Below are 22150 nucleotides of genomic sequence, written 5' to 3'. Positions count from 1 at the left end.
CACAGGCTACCCTCTAGTTAAGCTGCTGTAATGCATCAGTGAGTGAAATAAAAACCAACTGGCTTCAATGGGGCCAGGCAAGATGAATAAATTAACTCTAGGATCAGGACCAACACGTTTGAAACTTAGTGTCCTTAAAGGCTAAGAAGTGCCTTGACCTGCAGTAACATGTTTGAACAAAGAAGGAACTTTCTGTTCATGAACAAAGGAAGCTTTTGACGTAGCTTGTAATTAAAGGCACTGTGGGTCAAATCTTGGACATACACACTGAAGATAGCATGCACCATATTTACTACAGACTCTGTAAACCAATGCCAACAATATGGCTAGAGATTTATTTTTAATTTTTTTGCTTATTTCCCTTGATCGGCTTCATAGCATGGTATTTCAGTAAGTAAAAGGGTCAAATCAAATGCAGGTACAGCAGCAATTCAGAGGCAGGTTTTTGGCTAATGTAATGGGACCTGGGCTCCACTGGTTGCAGCATTCTGTGATTTATGGAGAGGCAGCATCTTAATATGATAAGGCCGATACAATTGGGGTGAAAAGGACTTGCAACTATGTGCAAGAACCGTGTAAATTCAACACCAAGGGCTTGAATAGTAAAACAGGAGGTTTTGCCACTCAAGTATCTGGGCAGTAGAGTGGCTATAGTTTCTTGAGCTATCTTAATCCAGAAGTCTCAGGTCAGCATCCACCTGCTTGTTCCTGCCCCTGTGCATTCATGTTTGTTGTTCCCTCTGCAAGACGATGGGGGAAATTACATCATGGAATTGATCCAGATTAAAAGTGAGTGACCTGATTGTGTGCTTACACAAACACTTGTGCTGAAACATGGAGGGGAGGGTGCAAGATTGAGAACCCAGTGGTCAGTGTGCAGTGGGCTGAGATCACCCTGACATCAACACCTGCCTCTGCCAGCTTGAAGTGTTTGTGCATTTGCAGTCTGAAGGAAACTGTAAGTGTTCTCGGTAACTCGCAACAAAACAGTAGTTATTGGCAAATTATGGACAGAGCACAGTTTAAAAAAGGAAATTAAAGTGCGTGCATGGTGAAATGCATGAGCTCTAAATGTCATAGCACTGTTAAGGAAGGTTTTTTTTTTTTTAAAAAGAAAGGCAAAAAATAAACACTTTTCTTTACACAGTTCTATCCAGAACAGCTTGAGTGTCTTCCGAAGTGCAATAGTACAGTTAAGACAAAGAAGGACTTTAATTAAAATTTTCCACTAGGATTTCTAGCTCTGCCACTGATCCTTTGTGTGACTTCAATTTAGCCTGCTCTGTAGGATGAGAAAACAGAGCCAAGGACATAGAGGCATGGTAGGGAGGTTAAAGTGTGTCTCCTTATTCTTTCTTATGTAAGAACCTGTTTGGGGTAGGCTGTTTAGATCAAAACCCAGCAGAATATCAGGAAGTCATCACACAGCACCAAGGCAGAGGATCAGCTTGCCATCTTGACTGAGTATTCACTCCAGTAGAAGCAACAAGTGTTTCAAAAAGTCAAATTCCCTTTTCCAGGACCCATGTCTTAATCTTCATCCATTCTCTGAAGCCTTTTGGCCAACAATAAGTACTGCGTGGTGTAGGACATCTTGTACAAGCTCCTTGTGGATGCATCTCCTCTTCTTGAGGTTTGCCTTGCACTGGGTGTATTCCATGAGACTGTGAGGCAGGAGAAGCTGGTTTGAGAACAACAGCAAAAACAGTACCTCTGATTGCATGCACACAAATTTCCTTTTCAGCTTTCTCGCTGTGCTAGGATAGCGGTTGTCCCATGGAAGAACTACACAGTTTGGGAAAGGTTACAGGCACCTCTGGTTAGTAAGAGCAATTGGCAGTAAGTCAGATGTGTCCCACTGGACTGGTGTTGTGAGGGGTGGGGACTGTCTTATATCATAAAAATACCTGTGGGACAGCTTTCCCTCTGCAAATGTCCCGTTTTGAAAATGATTTGGGGTGAAGGTTAAATGACAAAGACAATTCAAATTGGTCCTGTAGGATTTCATCTCTGCAGTGCTGCCTAAGAATGGCTTTGCCACACTCACTTCCAGTGGTGTGGGTCTGTAATAAGCCATAAATATGTTGTGGCTTGTGTGCTATAGTGGTCATTGAATGAGTGTGGGTGAGCACATGAAAATCTGATTGTTTTTTCTCCCTTTGTAATATGGGTGGGGTTTTTGTCATATGGTCAGCATGAGCTAAGCATTGAATAATAAATGCATTCCAGTTAAAAGCTATCTTTTAAGAAAAGGTATCTTAATGTATATACATGCTGCAACTGAACTTGTGGCTTTCCTTGCTCTTTTGAGTGTTTTCAGTCAAGCACAATGATATCATGCCTTTAGGCAGCTGTACTTCGGGACTTCCACTCCCAGGAAACAAAAGCAGAAGCTTAAAGCACATGATTTTTCTGCAAAGTTCAGTGTAAAGTTTCTGCTAAGATCAGTATGAAGTTGTAATAACTGTTTCAAAGCAAACATGTCAGAGTGGTCTTACTAAGCAGAAACAGTTAGCTGACAGTAGCTGAATTTTCTTATGACCTCCCAACACTTCAAACTCATGCATCCTCCTGCATGTTAAAGAAACAGTTGTCCATCCCTTCTAGCAGGAGTTGACAGGTGGACTTATTCAAGTCTTGTCTTGACTGTGCAGTCAACTCTAGTCATCTCAAGTATTTGTCTCTGTTTTGAGACTTGTAGCATGCACATACAAGCACACAGAGTCTGCTCAGTGCAGTCTGTACCTCAAGAGTATTATGGTGTTGGCTTCTCCAAAAGATAAGACTAGATGAAAGCATAACTTGCCAGCCACTAACACAGTAATTGTACAGGGCAGCTCTGTTCAAAACCTGCTAGAACTTTGTCTTTCCCCAGTGTGCCTAGAAAGAACAGGTGATGTTTTTGCAGCATTTCACCAGAAAATGGGTCACTGCCTTCCCCCCCACCGCTCCCAGAAGTGGTAGTGCAGACACCTACAAAAGATGCTCTCACAGTGGGACCAATCTTACTGGAGCTGCCTTGAATCTAGAGGGCTCTTATGAATGTAATGAAATACTTAATGAGCCACTGCAAAGAGTTATTTTCCAGGGAAATTCATGACATGCTCATCTGTACAAAGATGACTGGCTACTTGTGACTGATTTTTGTCATTGTCTCTGGAGATATAACTTGTGAGAGGCTCCCTGAGTGGGCTTTAGGGTGCAAAAGGTGGTGGTAAAGAAAGCAAAATTCCTTCCATAGCAATGGTATCATTGCAAGTTCTGGTGAGAAATCAACTTGGAGTGCTGTGCATTTGTTAGGGAAGAAAGGTCAGCGTGGTGGGGTGTGAAAGGATAGGTGGGTTCTCCTCCCATTTCAGGATAAGGTTTGCAAACTCCTTGAATCACCTAAGACTTGTGTACTGGGTCAGACCAAAGTTCTGTTCAGCCCAGTGTCCCCCAAGTGCTAGTCCAGCTGTGGCCCATAATGGAAGCATGTGAAAGAATAGAGGCATGGGGCGAGTATATAGTAACATTTCTTTGATGTAACTTCTGTTCTTCAGCAGCTTGCAACTCAGACTTTCTCAGCTACAGCTGGGATGTTGGTGTTTAATAACACTTGGTAAGCTTTTTTCCTTTAATGAATTCTTCTAAGCCTTTCTCAAACCCACATTAACTTTCAGTACCTTCAGCATTGCATAGTATCTACTGAATTTCTCCCATTTTTACTAAGTTGTGTGTGAAGTAGCTCCTTTAGTTTGTTTTAAATTGATCTTTTCACTGGAAGCCCTCTAGTCCTGAATGATGAGGCACAGTGAGCAATCATTTCCCTGTTCCTATTCTCCATCCCACTTGTAATTCTACAGACCTCTGTCATAACCTCTATTTGTCATTACAGGTCCCACTGGAAGAACTATGGTCTATTGTTCTTCCTTCAGAAGCCATTCTTATCTTGAATCATACTTGTGGCCTTTTTCTGTACTTCTGTTCCTTCAGAGATGGAGGACCCAAAACTACACACAGTACTTGAGAACCAGGATTGCACTGTGAATTTATATTGGTGTTGATCTGTCTTATCACTGTAATTCTAAGATCTCCCTTTCTGAGTAGCAGTAGCTAGTTCAGAGCCGTCAAAGGGTATCTTAAGGTAGAACTGTCTTTTTCCTATGTACTTTACTTTGCAGCACTGAATTTTGTCTGGCACTTTATAACAGTGTGTCAGCATGAGGCCTTTCACTAATCCTTTGCAATTGGCTTTTGACTTTTCACTGTTCTGAACCAATTAGTATCATCAGAAAATTCTTCTTCATCTACCCTGTCCCTGAATCACCTCTGAATAGAGTAAACAACACAAATGTGTGTAGAGCTTGATGAGGTACATGGAGCAGAACAAGCACGTCTACTGTTATGCATGAACCTAGGACTTTCTATCTCGTCTGTTGCTAAAGTGGTAGTGCAGCTATGTAGCTTTGATATTTGCTGACTATATTTCTTTAAATACGTCTTGCAGATCTTAGCCTGTAGGGAGTTTGAACTGTTTTTCTTCTAGCCCTAGTGATGTATTTTGCTTTACCCGAACCTGAAGGACTGTTCTTAGTAGAAACCCATAGAGGTTAGAGACACCCTCCCTGAATTTGCAGCTGGCTTTGGAGCAGGCACTAGCTGTGCACTCAGAAAAGTTAGCTGTGTCTTAAATGCCCCAACAGATGAGTGGAACAGTGCCCATTTACACCAGCTGGCACTGACCAGGTCTTACCACCCTCCAGCAAATCAACTAGAAGAAGTGAAAGCCTCCAGAGTTTGCTTCCAGAAGTTACCCAGGAAAGAGGTGAAGATGAAAACCTTCAGCCCAAAAGTGTGCCAATATCAACGGCCCTGGCTGGTCTTCTATGTGTCACAATGCTGTAACTTTAGCATGCTTTCAAATGCTGCAACATGTAGCTGCTAATGTGAAATCTTAGGAAGTTATTTTAATCTTCATTCCACTGAAACAAGGATTGTGTCCAAATGTTTCCAATGCAAGATAATCCAGATATGTGAACAGAAGGGAAAAAGAATCCAACAAACCAAAACCCAGGCCCACCAGTTACATGCAGAGCAACTGGAAACAAGGAGTTGTCTTCAGTGTGCCCCCCTGCTAGAGCAAATACTTTCCTGAAAGCTATGCCTTCCACTTTGGGAAATCTGTCAGTCTTTCCCCTGTGATGATGGTGAGTGTCAGCTGTTTCATGGAAGCTGGTTGTTTTAAAATACACCCTTGGTTTAGATAAAGAACATCAAGGCCTGGTAGGAGGACTTGAGTGATGAATATGATGTACACTGCAGCTGGAGTTCTCCATATCTGAGCTGGAATCTTTGGAGTCCCGCTGAAAGCTTGTGTCTACCAACTGGTCTTTTCCTCCCTTGTACAGACTTTGCATCCCCTTCTTAGCACTGGCTTGCAGGATTTCAGGTCTGTCCACGTGCTATCCTGTAGGCTGTGCTTGTTTCGCGACCTGGAATGCAAGCCATCCTTGGCACTGTAAGTGTACGAGCGTGCATATAGCATTTTACTGGGACGTTCTGATTATGGCATCTGTGTACCTAACCTGTGAGGAAGGAAAGGGGTGTCACCATCATGTTATGGGGCACTGAAGCCTAGGGTATTTTAAGCTCAAGGTTGCACAGAAAGCCAGCTCTCCCTTCCCTATCAAGCACTTTGCCATGTAAAGAGTCCTTACTACTCTTTACGAGAATGTTTACAAGAGTTTAATTTCTTCACTGATGCCTTGCAGTGATTTCTGGTTTCCTTTTCTCTCTTCCTGCAGAGACGACTTTCTTTCAATTCCTCCTTGGAGGATCTGTCAGAAACTGTGGAAGCTTTGAGAGAGAGCCTTGGGAAGCTTTTTAAAGAGGTAAGAAGTGCCTTTGTGTCAGGAGGACACATCACCGTGGTTGCTCTCTTGGCCTGCAATCAAGTACAAGAATGTCGTGGTTTAACCCCAGCCAGCAACTAAACACCACGCAGCCGCTCACTCACTCCCCCCCACCCAGTGGGATGGGGGAGAAAATCGGGAAAAGAAGCAAAACCCGTGGGTTGAGATAAGAACGGTTTAATAGGACAGAAAAGAAGAAACTAATAATGATAATGATAACACTAATAAAATGACAACAGCAATAATGAAAGGATTGGAATGTACACATGATGCGCAGTGCAATTGCTCACCACCCACCGACCGACACCCAGCCAGTCCCCCGAGCGGCGATTCCCCGCCCCCACTTCCCAGTTCCTATACTAGATGTGACATCACATGGTATGGAATACCCTGTTGGCCAGTTTGGGTCAGGTGCCCTGGCTGTGTCCTGTGCCAACTTCTTGTGCCCCTCCAGCTTTCTCGCTGGCTGGGCATGAGAAGCTGAAAAATCCTTGACTTTAGTCTAAACACTGCTGAGCAACAACTGAAAACATCAGTGTTATCCACATTCTTCGCATACTGAACTCAAAACATAGCACTGTACCAGCTACTAGAAAGACAGTTAACTCTATCCCAGCTGAAACCAGGACAAAGAAGCATGAGTCTCCTTGGTGCAACTCAAAGTCAAATCCCGGGCTTGTTTTGAAACTTCCCCCCCATACTACAGCAGTTCTCCCTGCGTCAGTAGAGGCAGCACACACTTTGCAACCCCTTGGCACTTTAAGTTACAAACACAATAGGAGTTTATCAGATGTGTGGCTAAAGATTGGGTCCTCATGGGAGGAGCAGGAATTGAGACATTTTCTGTGGGGTTTGCTGCCTTAGCAGTGGCACAATTGTTGGGCTTGCAATAATACATCTGCTGCCTCGCAGTGCCTTTCAAACTGCATGTGGAGGTTTGTCTTCCTTCTAGTTTTTTCACTCAGTTGCCAACCACTTCGTTGTATCTACTGGTCTCTGGGTGTGGTGAGAGTATGGCATGTAGAAGAGATGTTGTGGCTGTTCTAATCTAAATTAGTAACTATAGGCTACTGTTTGCTTTTTGTCTAACTAGCTTTTTGGGGCAGAGGTGGTTTTCTGGTCCTTGTGGGGCACTAAGTGCAATGGCATCGCAACACTGGCTGAGAAAAGCTCTGGCAAAACATAAATAGCAATTTGCCCAGGCAAAGTGATATTATAGAGATGGCAAGTATTTGTTTTTGGAGGTGAAATGATGGATTAAGAAGAAAGCCCTGCGTGCCTAGCATGAGTCAGAAGTCAAAAAATGGGGGGGGGGGGGGGGGGGGTGTTGAGCCAGAAACTTAACTTAGTTGCTTTTTGGCTGGCTCTGACTCTGAAGTGCTGCTACTAGGCAAAAACATTCTCTCCCTGAAGCAGAAATCACAACCATCTAAACTAAACAATGCTGCCTCGTTGTCCTCCCCTTTGCTAGTCTTCCGCCTTTGCGTTGGAATGAGAGGGCTCAGCCGTGAACGACAGTAACCTCTGCGAGCACACACAAGAACGGGTCACTTCAGGTTAGCATTCGCTCCACTCCCACGGAGGGGCAGCTGCGGGGAGCCAGTTCCATGCCAGCCAACAATTCCTGGCACGCACCCTTCCCCGAGTCCCACAGCCTGCCGCCGGGTCCCGTTTACAGTGAAATTAAGATTATTCCAGGATCAACTTCGGTTAAGACCGTGGCAGAGCTCTTGCTGCTAGCAGGGAGGCTGCCCTTCAGAGTTTGATTACAGCTGTTTCCCGTTACATCACTTAAGCTTGCCTTTTTTTCTTGTCTGGGATAAAAATAATTGAAACCATGTGATACTCGGTTTGCTGATGTGGCTGAAAATGTCCCAGGGTAATGTGCCTTTTGCTTGGCAGCTGTTTTGGGTAGGACTACCTTTTAGTCTGCCCTGTTGCTGTGCAAACAAAGGCAGCTTTTTCCTCTGCGTACAGCATGAGCTGCTCCAGATGGCTTGACCGAAAGTTACTTCTTATTGTCTGGCAGGCTGATTACTGTGTGAAAAGGAGGGACTTGTTCCATTGTTTCGCAGGGCAGCAGCTTGAGGGCGTGGAGAGAACTATTGTTTGTGCCATGTCTAGGAGCCTTTCTAGCAAAGAATTTTAATTAGAGAATGGTCTGAACAAAACTTTTGTCTCGGAGTATGGGGATTGATTGGATCTGTGTCCCTGGGCTCTTTAAATCAACCTAGGAGAGCACATTAAATACCGAGAGCAAGGGCAACTATTAAGAAACACTTAACGGAGCCAGGTCTGATGTCTGGGAGAAGAAATAGCTCAGTAACCCTTCACACATGAGGTACTTGCTTCCAGTGGTGTGAACAGAGCAGCTCTGCATGTTAATAGTAAAGTTGCTGGTGCCAAAGATGAAACAAAGCTCCTTGCTCAAACTGTTTTAAAATTATGTGTAAAAATGTATTTGCTAATGCAATCCCTCTGCAAGATGGCTAATACCTCATATATTCATGGGAATTAGCTGCATTTCCTATTTGGGTACCTTTGCTCATGTTAGGGAGGTTATGGTACTTTAGCTAAAGCAGTTGACTTTTTTGCTGAGGAAAATCTGCTGGTTTACCTATGGTACCAAAAACTCCCCAAGGGGTCCTTTGAATTGGACACTCAGACTATTGCACCTGAAATGCAGCCTTGGCCTTTTGGGTAAGGAATCATCAAATCCAAAAATCCACATGAGCATATGTAATCAACAAAAGCTGTTGTGTGACATTTTTTTCATTCATGTCACATGATGCTCATGTCCTGTCAGTCACCCTGAGCCTGTGGAGCCAGATTGAGTGGCAGCAGGGTGCAAAGGCAGCAGTGAGTAGTGAGGAAATGAAGGTACACTTGAAGCAGTCGCTCTGGACACATGTACTGAATCCCTAGGCTTTAGCTGTTCTTACAGCTGTCTTCCATCGTATCAATGTGTCATGTGTTTTCAGGCAGCTAAAAATAGAGGCTCCTTGTGTATGTGACTGGTGTTTAGCATCAAGAATTTTTGTCCAGATGTTGGCACATGCACAGTGCTACAGATGAACACAAAGGGTCAGGTTTGCCTCCCAGTGTAAGGCCAGAGACTCTGGGTGTGCTTTCCTTGGGTGAATTTGAATTGAATTGTTCCAGCACACTGCTGCTTTCTGCATTGTTGCTGGCTGGCTTTGCCAGCTGTCCTAGGCTTTGATTATCTGCATTTTATTTAAACAAAGGTGACAAAACCAATATACAGTGCTCAAAACTGGCAGATGGTCTTTGACTAACTCTGTTATTGTCTCTGAGAACAGGGCGGTTGGGCCACAGTATCTAAAATTGTTTCTGAGATGCAGTTGATGAGCAGTTACAAATAGGTGTCTCAGCAGGTCTGCTTGCCCTTATTAGTGCCTGTTGCTGTTCTGGGCAGCACAGCAAGAACATGGAAGTTAACGTCACCTGATATTTCAGGAGCAGTCAAAAAAATCGGATCAAATGCTAGGAAAGATGTAAAAAGGGGTAGAGGACCACCTGTAAGATGTTACCATGACTATATAAAACTGTGGATTGCCCTTCTGTTCGATGTGGAATATAGATCTAGGCCCTTCCTCTCCAAAAAGGGGTAGCAGAACTCGAAAAAGTTCAGAGAAGGGCAATTGGGACATTTAGAAGTGGAATGACTTTCACACAAGGGACAAGAGAGTAGGCTGGGACTTGTCAGCTTGGAAAAGAGATGAGTTGGGTATATGACGGAGGTCTATAGAGCTGAATGGCCCAGAAAAAAGAGATAGGGATTGAAAGTTCACTATCTCTTCCAGTGCAAAAAACATGGCACCAAATGGAGCTAACCATAGCCAAGTTAAGGAGAGAGGAGACGAGGTTCTTCCTGGTGATATGTTACATGTTAAATACTTGTGCATGTTCAAAACCGTAGGAGTTTACCATGGAAGAAATGAATTGAGGGTTAGGAAATAGAAGTTCCCTGAGCTGAAAATAAACGGAAGCTGGAATATTACTTGGGGGAAGTATCCTACATTCTTGCCCTTGCCTTATTTTTTCCTAACATCCACTTATTGTCACCATCACAGAGGTTACTGAGACAGAATTCTAGTCTGTATGGACGCACCTCTGCTGATGTTCTTGCATCTCCAGACAGGGAGTCTGAGAGCAGTGCTCAAGTGTAGCGTGAAACCAGTGCTCAGAGAGGTGCATTGCTTTTTCCATTGTGGAGAGCTTGGCTATGCCTCTGAGTACAGAGACATTAATGCAGTGAGTGTCTCAGGCTGAGCACATGGTTCTTTTGTTCATGACATATTGCAGGTAGGTGCTTATGACAGACAAATGATTCTGGAGGTAACCATCGTACCAGCCAGTTGTGCATTGTCACCTTGAGCCTGGTGTCAGGCCGACTGGACAGGAGAAGGCTCCTTGTGGTGGCTGGCTGCATGCACAGCTCATGCTGTGATCAGGCTCCAGGATGCAGCTGGGCTTGTTTTCAAGGGTTTTCTGGGAGTGCTGTTGACAACAGGGCAGGGAGGTGCTGGGGCAGGGACAAGCGATACTGATCTAGGAGGTCAAACTGGCTGCCTGGTGTAAATCAGTGGAGGCTTGCTGACCTTCATGGAATTGTGCCAGGTGACACTGCTGGGGCCTGCAGCTTATCCAGCCTGTGTCCCATGAGCTGCACTCAGTTTGTGTTGTTCCTTACTCCCTCTTCGGCCTCAATGCACCCCACCCCACCTGGTGTGAGGGGGCTCCCCTAGAATGTGAGCCATTGTGCAACCAGGAGGAGAAGTGGCTTCCATGTGAGAGGGCAGAGAGAGGAGGAACCACCCACTGCACTGGAGGAGAAAGCTTAGGAGTAAAGAGCTTGACAAGGGCAGATTCCATGTGCATGCACAGAAGAGACTTCCCTCTACGTTCTCCCACTGTGGCAGGGGGAAATGTGCTTTCCCTGGTATTTACTGTTCATGTTGCATTCAAGGGGATTCTCGTCTGTTCCAAAACAGATGTGTGATTTGAAGGAGAGTGGCAAGATCTTCTCCTTTTGCTAATCCTGTCCTATCCCTGCTTCCACTCTCTTCTCCCACCTCCCCCTCCAGTTGCTGAGCATGAAGAGCTGGAGCGACATGAGGCAAGAGGTGATGTTCCTGACCAACGTGAATGCCTCAAACTCCTCTACGCAGATCTATCAGGCTGTGTCGCGCATTGTGTGTGGCCATCCCGAAGGTGGAGGGCTCAAAATTAAATCCCTCAACTGGTACGAGGATAACAATTACAAAGCACTGTTTGGAGGCAACAGCACTGAAGATGATGTAACTAACTTCTATGATAATTCCACAAGTAAGTGTAACCCTGGCATGGCCTAAGGTCCCATCTACTTCATGGTTGTCATCACTAGTGTTTCCCAAACTTCCACAGATAAAAGCAGGTGGTCCTGAGGGACAGAATACCTTCCACTGTTTCAGAGAGGCATGCACGTGCCGCCTCCTGCACATGCCCTTAAGGCCAGCGAAGATACCAACATGCAAGGGATTCCCAAGGGCCTTGTGTAGAGTCCAGAGAAGGCTGTGTAGTGGACCTCCTTCAGGGGGAAAGGGAGCACAGTCAGGTGCAGCCTTTGGAAATCTGGCCTTTTCTGGACACATTTGCTCGTGCCGTGCAGTGGGGCTGTGGGAGCAGTGCAGAACTAGCAGTGTGGCTCTTAATGCTGGAGGCTACCTGGGTGTTCCATGTTTGCTGGGCAGACCATGGAGGCTTAGACTCAAAGGGACTTTTTGTGGAGCTTTGCAGTAAAGCAGGGTTTTTATTGTCTGACGAATGCTGTGCTTTCAGCTGTAATTGTCCTTGAAGCTCACACAAGTGGGGCATATGCGTTCTGCAGTTGTCACTGTGCTGTTTAGCCACTCACCCTTGTCCTCTCCTCCTCAGCACCCTACTGCAATGAGCTGATGAAGAACCTGGAATCCAGCCCGCTTTCCAGGATTATCTGGAGGGCTTTGAAACCCTTGCTGATTGGGAAGATCTTGTACACTCCAGACACACCAGCCATAAGGAGGGTCATGACTGAGGTAACTCTAGCCCTATCCTTTGGTATGTAGAATGAGGTATGTCCGCTGGCTGTGCAGCTTAGCTTCTCTATGTTAAATTGGGCCCAAACACAAGCCTAGAAAGGATTCCCTGCAAAGCACAGCCTCCGTAGTATCTCACCTCCCATGCACTTGCTGTTGAAGGCTCAAGGAGAAAAGGCCAGGCTGAACTTTTTTCCCAGACTTGGCTGGAAGGTTTCCCTGGTGCCTTTTGATTATCCACAGGCTTTGCATCTCTGATGTGGGATATAGGAGTGGGGAAGACCTTGATAAGCCTTCAGGTATCCTTCATCTCCTCCACTGCAGGCTGGTCAGCAGATCCTTAATCATTTCTGATTGTGGGTTACCTAATGTGCTCTGTAATTCCCCAAGCTTCCTCAGGAAGACTCTTCTAGCACATGGGGAGGGGCTGCCTCTGCGTGCCCTTCATCTCCAAGGCAGAGTCATTTTCCGCCAAGCCTTGAAAGGCAGTGCTCAGCCACAGGCATCCACACTCCCTGTTGTTGTTTTCCTTCCAAGTGCACTTGATTTTCCCTACTTTGGTCCCTGCAGAAGCCGAGCTGCTGTTTGAATATAAGCAACACTCAGTACTTCACTTGACAGGTCAATGCACCCTCTCAGTCTGCAGTGGATCTCAGCCAGCTCTTGGAATTAACCTTCCTCTGCTCTTTGCTGACAGGTGAACAGGACATTCCAGGAGCTGGGTGTGTTTCGTGACCTCGGGGGGATGTGGGAGGAGATAAGTCCGAAGATATGGACGTTTATGGAAAGTAGTCAGGAAATGGATCTCATTCGGGTCAGTATGCTGTCCTTGCTAGAACCACCACTGTTGTCTTCTGCAATAAGTGAAGAAATGTTTACTTTAGATGGTGCTTCAGTACAGAGCTAGGCAGATAAATAGTATGGATGGGACCCCTTCTTGAAACACGTTGTGATTGTACCAGTCTTGCATTATGCTTGGCATTCCTTCCTTCAAGTAACAATCCGCTGCAAACAAGAGCAGTGTGTGTTTAACACCTGTTTCTAATCTGCCTGCATGGAGAAATGGGCACAGTGTTGCCCTAATGTGGTATGAGTATCTGACTTGGGGTATTTCTGTAAACTGGAGATGTGTGGGACTGGTGACATGTTCAGCTCCCTGTGCTGTGCACTTCTCCACAACAGTGCTCTCACGATGGCAGCAAAGTGAGTTGTCACATACCTAGGTCAGATCCTGGAAGGTGCTGGGTGGCCTTGGGCCCCATTGGGTACCGTAGGAATTAACTGATTACTGTGCTTCAGCTGAACCTAGATGCCTGGCAGTAATCTGGCACAAACCTTGTAAAAACTGAATTTGGAGTTGCATGGTATGCTTAATTTAGTAATACTTGGGTGCTCGCAGGAGAAGAGCAAGTATCACCCTATGGCTGATCGCTTCGTAACATGCCATGCATACTAGAGCATGAGAAGGTGGTGGGAGTCTTGTTCAGATTTGACATGCTTTCTGCTAGCCTGTTGGCTCCCTGGAGCGTTGTGCCAGGTGTTAGACCTGCATTACTGGGGTATTATCTGCTTAAGTGGCTTAGAATCATAGAATCATTTCAGTTGGAAAAGACCTTCAAGATCATCAAGTCCAACCATTAACCATGCCCCCTAAACCATGCCCTGGAGTACCCTGTCCACTCGCTTTTTGAATGCCTCCAGGGATGGTGACTCAACCACTTCCCTGGGCAGCCCATTCCAATGTTTGACAACTCTCTCAGTAAAAAAATTTTTCCTAATATCTAACCTAAATCTCCCTTGCCTCAACTTGAGGCCATTTCCTCTTGTCCTATCTCCAGCCACCTGACAGAAGAGACCAACACCCACCTCACTACAACCCCCTTTCAGGTAGTTGTAGAGAGCGATAAGGTCTCCCCTCAGCCTCCTCTTTTCTAGACTGAACAACCCCAGATCCCTCAGCCGCTCCTCATAAGACTTGTGCTCCAGGCCCCTCACCAACTTGGTTGCCCTTCTCTGGACACGCTCAAGCAGCTCAATGTCTTTCCTGTAGTGAGGGGCCCAAAACTGAACACAGTACTCGAGGTGCGGCCTCACCAGTGCCGAGTACAGGGGAACAACCACCTCCCTGCTCCTGCTGGCCACACTGTTTCTGATACAGGCCAGGATGCCGTTGGCCTTCTTGGCCACCTGGGCACACTGCTGGCTTATATTCAGCCAGCTATCAACCAGCACCCCCAGGTCTTTCTCTGCCGGGCAGCTTTCCAGCCACTCTTCCCCAAGCCTGTAGCGCTGCATGGGGTTGCCGTGACCGAAGTGCAGGACCCGGCACTTGGCCTTGTTAAACTTCATACAACTGGCCTCAGCCCATCGATCCAGCCTGTCCAGATCTCTTTGTAGAGCCTCCCTACCTTCAAGCAGATCGACCCTGCCTCCCAACTTGGTGTCGTCTGCAAACTTGCTGAGGGTGCACTCAATCCCCTCATCCAAATCATCAATAAAGATATTAAACAGAACAGGGCCCAACACCGAGCCCTGGGGAACACCACTTGTGACCTGCCGCCAACTGGATTTCACCCCATTCACCACTACCCTCTGGGCTCGGCCATCCAGCCAGTTTTTCACCCAGTGAATAGTGCACTTATCCAGGCCATGAGACGCCAGCTTCTCAAGGAGTATGCCATGAGAGACAGTGTCAAAGGCCTTGCTGAAGTCTAGGAAAATAACGTCGACAGCCTTTCCCTCATCCGCTAGGCGGGTCACCTGGTCATAGAAGGAGATCAGGTTGGTCAAGCAGGACCTGCCTTTCGTAAACCCATGCTGACTGGGCCTGATCCCCCTCTTATCCTGGACTTGCCATGTGAGTGCTTGCAAAACAAACTGTTCCATAATCTTTCCCGGTACCGAGGCCAGGCTGACAGGCCTGTAGTTCCCCGGATCCTCCCTCCGACCCTTCTTATAAATGGGAGTCACATTGGCAAGCCTCCAGTCCTCTGGGACCTCCCCTGTTGACCAGGAACGCTGATAGATGATAGAGGGTGGCTTGGCAAGGACCTCTGCCAGTTCCCGCAGTACTCTTGGATGGATCCCATCAGGTCCCATAGATTTGAGAGTGTCCAGATGGCTTAGTTCACTGTTGCTTCCCTTAGGTGCAACTCTGAGGGGTGGATCTTTGCACCCCATGCTGCTTACTTTGCAATCACAGTGAAGTAAATCTGGGATCGTGCAACAGAGAAACAGTTGCACAGTAGCTTTTCCTTTTGTCTCTGTAAGGCAGCTGGTTGGGTGTCATAGTGCAGCTGTTATACAGAGACTCCCCACGTCTTTTAAGCCTTGAAGTTCATTCTTTTTTTACCCCAACGTAATGCTGTGCTGAATAGTCTCTGACCTGCCCTGTTGCACTTCCCCATCAACATGATGATATACTGGAGGGTCAGAGATGTGATTTTCATCACTCCTGTGCCTCTCTTGGCTTTATGAAAGTTAATTCTGTAGATACTGGCATCAGGGAGGTGAAAACCATGGCCACCAACTGTAAATTGAACTGTTTGCAGAGTGCGCAGACAGAAAGTCAAGGTTTGGATATTGGTTTGCAGTCGTGTCCTTTGAAAAGTGAATATTGCTGCTTTTTTTTTTTTTTCTTTTTTTAAATAAGCCACAGGCTTTTCTGGTTTTGTATTTTATGCTTCTTGTTAACCCTGCTGGCTCTGGTAGTTAATTCTTCATCTTCCCAGCAGTCTGGTCATCTCCTCCATGTTGGCATAGTAGTAGGGGTTCATTTGTTGTCACCTGTTGCAGTTCACACAAGCAGGAGGACTTCTGTCAGTGCCTGGACAGCTCCCAGGCAACGTCCCATTCAGTTTAGAGGTGCAGAACAGATCACTTGTACATGAATAGGCTGAAACAGAGTTGCCTGCTTGTGGCTGCTTTCAAGGGGAAGGCTGGTCCTTTGCTGTTTGTTAGCCACTGAGGCTGCCATGCTGCTGGGTGACTAGTCATCACCTCCCAACTTTCTGGTTTGTGCTATCTGTTTGGCATATTGCTTCCCGCGGAAGGAGAGGAAAGTGCTTTGCTTGCCCATCTCTGGCACTTCCAGCTTGATGCTAATGCAGCTGCTAACTTCAGGGAGAACAACATGTGCCCCTGGAGTTAAGATGCTTTAATGCTGCTGCTGAACGTGATGACGCTGAGCCCCTTCCCTGCAGGCATGGTGCCTTTCCTGCTGGGGATGGTGGTGCGAGCCAACCTTGGGAGACCAAATGTGAAGAGAGTGCAGTGTAGCCGATCCCACTTTGCTCAGATTTCCCTCTTGCAGGTTCTCCTTTGCCAGCTTGGCCTGTTCTGTTTTCCCAGTTCATGATACTGTTTTTGTAACTGTGTGACCCATTACTTTCTGGTTTGCTGGTAACAGCAGAGCATGGGGAAGCTCCTCACCTCTCTACTTCATTCTTTATTCTGGCAGAAAATCCATTTCCTGTTTTTATTGTTTAGGATTTTTACAGTTTTCTCTCTTGCGCAGGCTTTTTTTTTTTTTTCTCTCTCCTACTTCAGTTCAACTGTGGCCTTTACAATTAATGCTCCCCTCCTGCCTGCCCTTATATTGTCTGCCCAGAGGACTGGTTTCTGCTCCAAGGCCAGGTGCTTCTACCTGGACTGCACTTGTGTGGGGCGTTGTGCATGCACATAGTGGGGCAATAGCCTGTCCTCAGAAAGGTAGAAGTTAAACCAGGTGAAAAAACCTCTGTCCCAGACAGGAGAACAGAGAGGCAGGACATCATGGCTGTACAGGGCTTCAGCCGGTCCTGATGGCACAATAGCAAAATATGTAAGAAAAGCCACCCAGGCTCTGGTGCTGGTATTTCTGTTCAGCACTGTGACGGTTTAGCCTCCAGCCATGCCACAGCCCCTCTCCATCCTAGCCGGGAGCAGAGGTTTGTTCGGGAGAGGTGAGCAGAGCTTGGCAGCCACCGTCAGCCCAAGACGTTTCTCCTGAACACACATCTCCCTCTTCCCTGTTTTGCTGGTGCAAGACCTGGTTTGCATGTGCGGGGTGCAGAGCTCTGCGTGGGTCTCTGCTGCCCTCTCCTTGGGAGAGGGGTGGCAGGACGTGGAGGCAGCCAGCTAGCCTGCAAAGCACACTACACCGGGGGAGGCCCATCCTTTGCAATGGGGGGATAAGAGGAAGGACTCCGTCACGCTGATCTTCTCAGTATGGCAGAGGGCATTTCCCTGCACCTTTTTAAAAGGCGTTTTCCCTGGTAGTACTTGTTTTTGTGATGAGAGAGGAGATCTAACGTTAATTCTCAACAACTATTTCTCCTTTGAAAACAAAATATCCGCAGACGCTGCTGAAGGGCAAAGCTCTCTGGGACCTGCACTTGCCAGCTTCCAACTGGACAGTGGAAGACGTTGCCAGTTTCCTGTCAAACCATCCGGAGGACTTTGAAACAGCAAATGGCTCAGTGTATACCTGGGTGGATGCCTTCAATGAGACAGACCGGGCTATCCAGACCATCTCCCGCTTCATGGAGGTGAGATCCTGCTACTGTGGGCAAGGAGCTCAGGGAGGGCAGCAGGTTGGTCTCCACTTGTGCAGTGGGGCGTTCCTGGAAAGGGAAGATAGTTGTTCCTCAGTCCATTTTCTGTAAACGACCAGGCTTTAGTAGGGCTGAGTGCACAGCATGTTAGAAAATACCATTTTTTCAGATGCCTAAATATAGACGTAGGAACCTAACTGTAAGCCTTGTTCTTGAAGCTCTCACTTTGGCCATTGCATGTTTCCCACCCTGCTGTTACTGGGCGACTGAGAGCTCCTGCTTGCCTCAGCAGTGTAACAGCTCATATTTAGATCTGGGGCTTTAGCTGGGGACTGCAGTGAATCTAGCAGCTGCTTTAAGCTGTGGAAGACATAGTGAATAATGGAATTTGTTCTACTTGTTACTTGATCATCTTGGCAGGTGAGTGCAAACAGAAACAGACCTTGGCCTGTCAGGGGCCTGGTCCAAAGCCTTCAGGTCTCTCCACTGATTTTTAGAGGCTTTGAATTAGACCTAGTTTATTGGTAACAGAGAAAATATGACTATCTATGGAAATTGGTGCTTGAATGGGATCCTGTAGCTAGTACTGCAATGCTACCTAACCTCTTGTCTGGAAAATACCTTTGCTGGGGTAGACATCTCTAGCAACTTGCTGGGCTACCATGAAACATTGCAAAGTAGTCCAGCACTGCAGCCTTTTCTTGGGCATGGCATTACCATTGCAGAGTTCTCCCTTTTTTTTTTTCCCACCCAAACATAATCAAAGTACATTCTGGTTTGGTAACATATCCCATAAATGCTTCCAAATCTGTTGCTGTCTAGTGTGTCAACTTGGACAAACTGGAGCCTGTGGCCACAGAAGTCCGTCTTATAAACAAGTCCTTGGAGCTTCTGGATGAAAGGAGGTTTTGGGCTGGCATAGTCTTCACTGAAATAGCTCCTAACAGCATAGAGCTCCCTCAACATGTGAAATACAAGATACGTATGGACATTGATAATGTGGAAAGGACTAACAAGATCAAGGATGGGTGAGTCGTGACATCCTGCCTTATGAACAATTTCTTACAGGGGATGCAGTGATGAGGATTTCTAACAGAAAGGTCTTGTTCCCTTGGTGCAGGTACTGGGATCCTGGTCCCCGTGCTGACCCCTTTGAGGACATGCGCTATGTTTGGGGAGGCTTTGCTTATCTGCAGGATGTGGTAGAACAGGCCATCATCAGAGTGCAGACAGGCACGGAGAAGAAGACAGGAGTTTATGTGCAGCAGATGCCCTACCCGTGTTATGTGGATGACATGTATGTATGCAGGCTGCTTCAAAAGCTTCCAGGATGATTGTGGCTTGGGAGGCATGGGCTTTTGTTACCCCTCAAGCATGAGTTATGTCCCTACTATCAGTGGGGGAGCAATCTCCTTAGTGTTCGTAATCCCTGGGATTAGGGCACCTGCATGGAGGATTTAGAATATGTAATGACTTGCAGAGTCCTTCCCAGTAGAAGGATTGTCTGTACGGGACTTTCACATACAGAGTACATTCCTGAGATGTGACCATATCCCCAAACCTGATACAAGCAAAAATAGCACTGGAAAAAAAGCAGAGACCTAGGCACAGGATAGTGGAAAGAGGACAGTTGAGAGCAGTCCCCAGGAAAGGCAGGCTTTTGCACCCGCTCTTCCACTGAATGACAGTTGCAACTCTAGCTCCCGCTCCAGGCTGGTGATGTGCTCTAGACCCATCAGCCTCATCTCATGGTGAGACACTGATCCTGTCATGCGTGCTCTGCACATCGGCTGCTTTGTGCAGTGAAGCCTTAGCTGTCACCATGCTCTGCTAGCCCTTGAGTGGTACTTGAAGTTGCAGTGATGTTTCTCACTCTGTTCTCCTGGCCCTTTTCCTTCCTTCTCTCAGATTTCTGCGTGTCATGAGCCGCTCCATGCCTCTCTTCATGACTCTAGCCTGGATCTACTCAGTGGCTGTGATAATTAAGGGCATTGTGTATGAGAAGGAAGCCCGGCTGAAGGAGACGATGAGGATTATGGGACTTGACAATGGGATCCTTTGGCTAAGCTGGTTCATTAGCAGCCTCATCCCTCTCCTGATGAGTGCAGGCCTGCTGGTACTGATCCTTAAGGTGAGTTGACTGGTTTGATCTGTGGCAGCCGAATCTAGAGTCTTGAGTTTGCTAAGCGGTAGTCTGCACTGGCACGCTGGGGAGGAGTTAGTGAGTGTGGGTTGATGAGCAACGTTTTGGGAGCAGGGTTTTGGAACAAAAGAGGGCTGAGAGGCTGAAAATAGCAGGAGGGGCTGTAGTAGATTCAGTGCTCTTGAAAAGGTGTCTCTGGTACTGCCCCACTTCTGGGAAGGCTATTGGGCAAATTGCAGCAAGCCCAGCCTCCCCTGAGCAGCAGCTCTGCAGACCTGCTTGTACTAGACTCACCTTGGAGAGCTCTTTCAAAGCCTGATGCACCTGTTGTTCTCCTGCCAGATGGGGAATCTGCTGCCTTACAGCGACCCTAGCGTGGTGTTTGTTTTTCTCTCGATCTTCGGTGTTGTGACCATCCTCCAGTGCTTCCTCATCAGCACCGTGTTCTCCAGGGCCAACCTCGCAGCTGCCTGTGGGGGCATTGTCTATTTCACGCTGTACCTACCTTATGTGCTGTGTGTTGCCTGGCAGGACTATGTCAGCTTCTCACTCAAGATCTTTGCGGTGAGTCTTGAGGAGACTGTCCTGGGCACTGGGTGTCAGCCAGTATGGCACTCGGCAGCTCTCTAGCTGGACACTGATAACAAAAGGGGGGAGGTGGCAATGGGATGATAATTTTCCAGTGTAAGAGGCTATCAGGGCTGGGCTTGGTGAAGAGGTTGACTGAACCTGCTAGGAGCTGCTGGGAGGGTTTTGTTGGCTTTGATAGTAGAATTAATTCACCCAGACTAAGCTGCCTTGATCTCTGTATGCTGTGATGCTGTGCCACCAAATATGCAGGCTGAAGGAACCAGCTGCCTTTCCTCTGTGCAGCACTTCTGACCTCTCTGGAGAGGGTGGCGATTAGTGATCTCTTCCTCACATAAAAGTCCAAAGAGCAAGGGAAAGAAAATAGGGAAACAAACAATTCTGGGTGGTGGTCCAGCAGAGACTTCAGGCCTTGCTTGCTTGCTGGAACCAAGACTGAGTCTTCCACTCCCTCTCTGCAAATACGGGTCATGTTCCTTGGACCTTGGACTTTTCCTTTAAGGCTTCTTGACCATGCCCCTTAGCCTTGTGCTGGAGCTGAGCTGCCCAGTTGGAGAGTAGTTGTGAAAAACTGAATGCATGTTCATGCCTCCCATTTGCAGAGCCTGCTGTCTCCAGTAGCCTTTGGCTTTGGTTGTGAGTACTTTGCACTGTTTGAGGAGCAGGGAGTTGGTGTTCAGTGGGACAACTTCTTTGAGAGCCCATTGGAAGAAGATGGCTTTAGCATCACCACATCTGCCGGCATGATGTTGTTCGATACCTTCCTATATGGGGTCATGACCTGGTACATTGAGTCTGTCTTCCCAGGTGAGGTCTGCTTCTGAGGGAGGATCATGTCTTCACACTTTTAAATAGATATTTTCACCCTACTCATTTGCTAGGGGACAAGTTGGGCCCATTTTTAAGCAGCACTGCAGAAAGGTCATGGAGGAAAACCACAGACTAGTATGACAGTGAGGTTGTTGCTGCTAATAGCAGTGACTGTTGCCCAGCACAGAGGCTGTGCCCAATTGTGGTGATGGCTGAGCTAGTCCCAGAAGCTTTGGTGCTCTTCAGCTGTTCCCTTCTCTGAACTGCTAAGTCCACAGACCCCGCTGCAGGGGAGGAGTTGAGAGTATCAGCACCACATGTGTCTACTTAGCACCTTCCAGCACAGGGCTTTTAACCCTGAAGTGAAGTTTGGGGAAAGAGATGTCACTTATGCCCAAAGTCTGGCAGTGTCTTCATCAAGAAAGATCTCTTAGTCCTGCCTAACCTAGAGGCTTACTGTGGGTGGAGTACTTCTCTTCTTGTCCTGAAAGCTAATATAAGAAAAGGAACAGATGCAGTCAGGCTCATGTAATGCTTTTGTCTTTAGGCCAGTACGGGATTCCCAGGCCCTGGTACTTTCCTTTCACAAAGTCTTACTGGTTTGGTGAGGAACCACAGGACAGGCAGCACCCTCATCCTGACCAGAAGGGGCCTTCAGAAGGTAAGTCCTGGACACAGAGCCTTTCTTCAGTGAAGTGTTGTGGTCTACCTTTTTGAAAGGAGAGTCCAAGGACAGCAGGACAGCAGGACTGGCATGGCTAAGATGAAATTGGCCATCGCTCTGTTATTACAGTTTGGGTGTGCTGATCAGGTGGGTGTATCCAGATAAACTCAAAGTACTTTGCCCATTTGAGTGCAGATGGGTACTCCAGCCTCATGGAGTTGAGAATTCCTCCCATTTTTGCCGACCCTGGTGACACTGGAGATTTCCATGAGCCCAGCAGAGAGCAAAGAGCTAGAAGACAACTTCTCTTGAAGGTTTCTGTCCCTGAAGAACAAATGTGGTCGGTTCTTCATATAGCTCATTTCTCCTTGGATCTCCACAGACTTGAGGGAATGTGGTGTGTGTTAGAACTCCCACACAGTTGCTGTTAAAACCTATCA

At 47.0% G+C, this 22150-nt stretch overlaps 1 protein-coding gene across 1 annotated transcript in view; it reads left to right on the top strand.

Annotated features, from left to right (window-relative positions):
- Positions 1-22150, top strand: part of ABCA1 (ATP binding cassette subfamily A member 1) — a 98653-nt gene that overhangs the window by 51264 nt on the left and 25239 nt on the right. The window contains exons 11-21 of the mRNA XM_052778935.1: positions 5787-5873; positions 11003-11243; positions 11832-11971; positions 12669-12785; positions 17311-17499; positions 18328-18533; positions 18626-18802; positions 19414-19636; positions 19991-20212; positions 20839-21043; positions 21594-21707. Coding sequence (XP_052634895.1) covers positions 5787-5873; positions 11003-11243; positions 11832-11971; positions 12669-12785; positions 17311-17499; positions 18328-18533; positions 18626-18802; positions 19414-19636; positions 19991-20212; positions 20839-21043; positions 21594-21707 — 1921 coding nt within the window. The remainder of the gene's footprint in view (positions 1-5786; positions 5874-11002; positions 11244-11831; positions 11972-12668; positions 12786-17310; positions 17500-18327; positions 18534-18625; positions 18803-19413; positions 19637-19990; positions 20213-20838; positions 21044-21593; positions 21708-22150) is intronic.

Source organism: Harpia harpyja, chromosome Z (genome assembly GCF_026419915.1).
Source record: "Harpia harpyja isolate bHarHar1 chromosome Z, bHarHar1 primary haplotype, whole genome shotgun sequence".
NCBI lineage: Eukaryota > Metazoa > Chordata > Aves > Accipitriformes > Accipitridae > Harpia > Harpia harpyja.
Note: the sequence above shows the minus strand (reverse complement) of the source record. Positions and strands in the feature narration are given on the sequence as shown.